Source organism: Dipodomys ordii, unplaced genomic scaffold (assembly GCF_000151885.1).
Source record: "Dipodomys ordii isolate 6190 unplaced genomic scaffold, Dord_2.0 Scaffold101, whole genome shotgun sequence".
Taxonomy (NCBI): Eukaryota; Metazoa; Chordata; class Mammalia; order Rodentia; family Heteromyidae; genus Dipodomys; species Dipodomys ordii.
Window position 1 is genome coordinate 144,599 of NW_012267317.1, and position 2,558 is coordinate 147,156.

At 59.1% G+C, this 2,558-nt stretch overlaps 1 protein-coding gene across 1 annotated transcript in view; it reads right to left on the bottom strand.

The window, feature by feature from the left end:
• Ube3c (ubiquitin protein ligase E3C) overlaps positions 1–1,894 on the bottom strand; it is a 139,420-nt gene extending 137,526 nt beyond the window's left edge. The window contains exons 1-2 of the mRNA XM_013027202.1: positions 1,868–1,894; positions 1,587–1,778 (exon numbers count right to left, since the gene is read on the bottom strand). Of these exons, the coding sequence (XP_012882656.1) occupies positions 1,587–1,778; positions 1,868–1,894 (219 nt within the window). The remainder of the gene's footprint in view (positions 1–1,586; positions 1,779–1,867) is intronic.
• Between the last annotated feature and the right edge of the window lie 664 nt (positions 1,895–2,558).

Consider the following 2,558-nt stretch of genomic DNA (forward strand, 5'->3'; position numbering starts at 1 on the left):
GCAGCCCGGGATGGACAGGAGGAGGGGGCCAGGGGCGCTCAGCAGCCCGGGATGGACAGGAGGAGGGGGCCAGGGGCGCTCAGCAGCCCGGGATGAACAGGAGGAGGGGACCAGGGGCGCTCAGCAGCCCGGGATGAACAGGAGGAGGGGACCAGGGACGCTCAGCAGCCCAGGATGGACAGGAGGAGGGGGCCAGGGGCACTCAGCAGCCCGGGATGAACAGGAGGAGGGGACCAGGGGCGCTCAGCTTCTCCACCAAATTGTCCTCTGTGTGTGTGTATGTGTGTGTGTGTGTGTGTGTGTGTCAGTCGTGGGGCTTGAACTCTGGGCCTGGCCGCTGTCCCTCAGCTCCTTAGCTCAAGGCTAGCACTCTATCACTTGAGCCACAGAGCCACTTCCAGTTTTCTGGTGGTTCATTGGAGATAAGAGTCTCACAGACTTTCCTGCCCGGGCTGGCTTTGAACCACGATCCTCAGATCTCAGCCTCCTGAGTAGTGAGGATGACAGGCATGAGCCGCGGGCACCTGGCCAAATTGTTCTTTAAGCGAATCACAGAGGGAGGCCAACTGCATCCTTTCCCCGTTAGCAAGCCGACGTCTCTGAGGCTGAGAGTCTACCCCTGAGCTCTGCCATCACGGTTCTTGCCCGGCTCTCCCAGGAGTCTGGGGTGCCGTGGGGCCCCACCACCGCCCAAGCCCACCCAGGCGGGTGGGGCCCGGAGCGGGGGCGCTGAAGTAGCCAGGGAATGTCGGGGAGCCGGCAGTCACAGCCCAGCCATAAAGTAGCTCTTCAAATGTCGCTGGAGGCTGTCTGTAAGGACCATGTAATGAAAAGGCCTGCCCAGCGCGCGAGGATAATATAGTTAATGTATTACTTCTTTTATTATTTTATCATCTTTCATTAATCGCTGGCAGCGCGCCCGCAGGAGTTGGTTCTGTGGAAAGGGCTTTTAGTGAAATGTCTTGAACGAAACGACCACTTAGAACCTGCGAACAAGGTTGAACCAAGGTTCACTCGACTTCCGTAAATCTCGAGGGAGAGGAGGCGCTGGTCCAGAGACAGTGGAGGTGCGCAGCGCCCAGCCTTCCCGCGGCCCCGCTCGGCCCCACACCGGACGCGCAGAGGCAAGACCAAAGAAAGAAGCACCCCTCAAAGAAAGAAGCACCCCTCGCAACCCGAGACCCGCCCCAGCTGGCCAGCCTCCGCTGCCTTTGCCCTACCCACTCAGCTAAAACTGCTCTGACCTCCAGTTCATTACCTAGCGATCGAAGAGTCACAGGTCACTGCTAATAGCTGCAGGCGGTGTGAGTGGGGGTGTGAGTAGGTGTGACCTCAGACAGTGCCTTCCAGACAGGGCCCGAGGCTGCCACGCCCCGGGCCCAGCTGCACCTCAGCCCCTCTGTGGACCGCAGGGAGCCACAGCCCAGGAAGCGTGCTGGGACTGTGCTACACCGCCACTGACAACGCGCCAGCCTGCGCTCCTCCTCCACGCCAGCTGCTCTTCCACATGGTCACCACACACGCCAGCCTGCCCAGGCTGGCTTTGAACTGTGATCCTCAGATCACTCCTGAGCAGCTAGGATGACGGCCGTGAGCCGCCGGCGCCGGCTGAGTGCGGGTTTCTGGATGGCCGCGAGCCGCCGGCGCCGGCTGAGTGCAGGGTTCTGGATGGCCACGAGCCACCGGCGCCGGCTGAGTGCAGGGTTCTGGATGGCCGCGAGCCGCCGGCGCCGGCTGAGTGCGGGTTTCTGGATGGCCGAGTCCTGTGGTTCTGCTCCCTGCCATTCGGAAGGCCGGGGCAAGAGTCCGTGAGAATCTTACCTTCAAGGAATCACAGAAAAGGCCAGGCTCCATTCTTGACTCTCACCCTGCCTAGGCGGATATCCAAAAGCATCGCGTGGCTCCAGAGCATGGGTCTCCTGCTCAGAAGCAGATCGCGGTCCCAGGACAGGATGGACACAAGGTCATCAAGACCCTGTCTCAAACAAGAAGCCAGGCATGGAGGCACCCAGCTGGCCCCCGGCAAAACGATAAGATGCTACCTGAAGAATAGCTAGAGCAAAAGAGGTCGGAGTGTGGCTTGGGTCGTACGGCTCCTGCAGCAAAGCTAAGGCCCTGGATTCAAACCCTGGTTAAAATAATAATAATAATAATAATACTTGTAAGGAGAAAAGGTACTGTATAGAGCAAAACAGGATAAAAGCCAACCCTGGGGTAATTCTGGCCATCAGAGAAGAGAGGAACAGAGATGCACCGCGTCGTACAGCAGAAGGCTTCCCCGGTACTGCAGTGTTGAACTCAGAGGCGCACACTTGCTAAGGAGGGGCTCTTCATGCGGAGTCAGGCCTCTGGGCTGTTTTGCTCACTGTTGGGCGATAGCATCTGTTTCCTGTCTAGGCATAGCCCCCACCGGCCAGACTTCCTAGAAGCGAGGATAGCATCAGGTGGGCGCTGAGAGGAGACTCATGAACTCTTTCCTGCCCTTGAACTGCCATCCCCGCAATCCCAGACTTGCAAATAGATGGGAATACAGGTGTCAGCCACCAGCACTTTGCTGC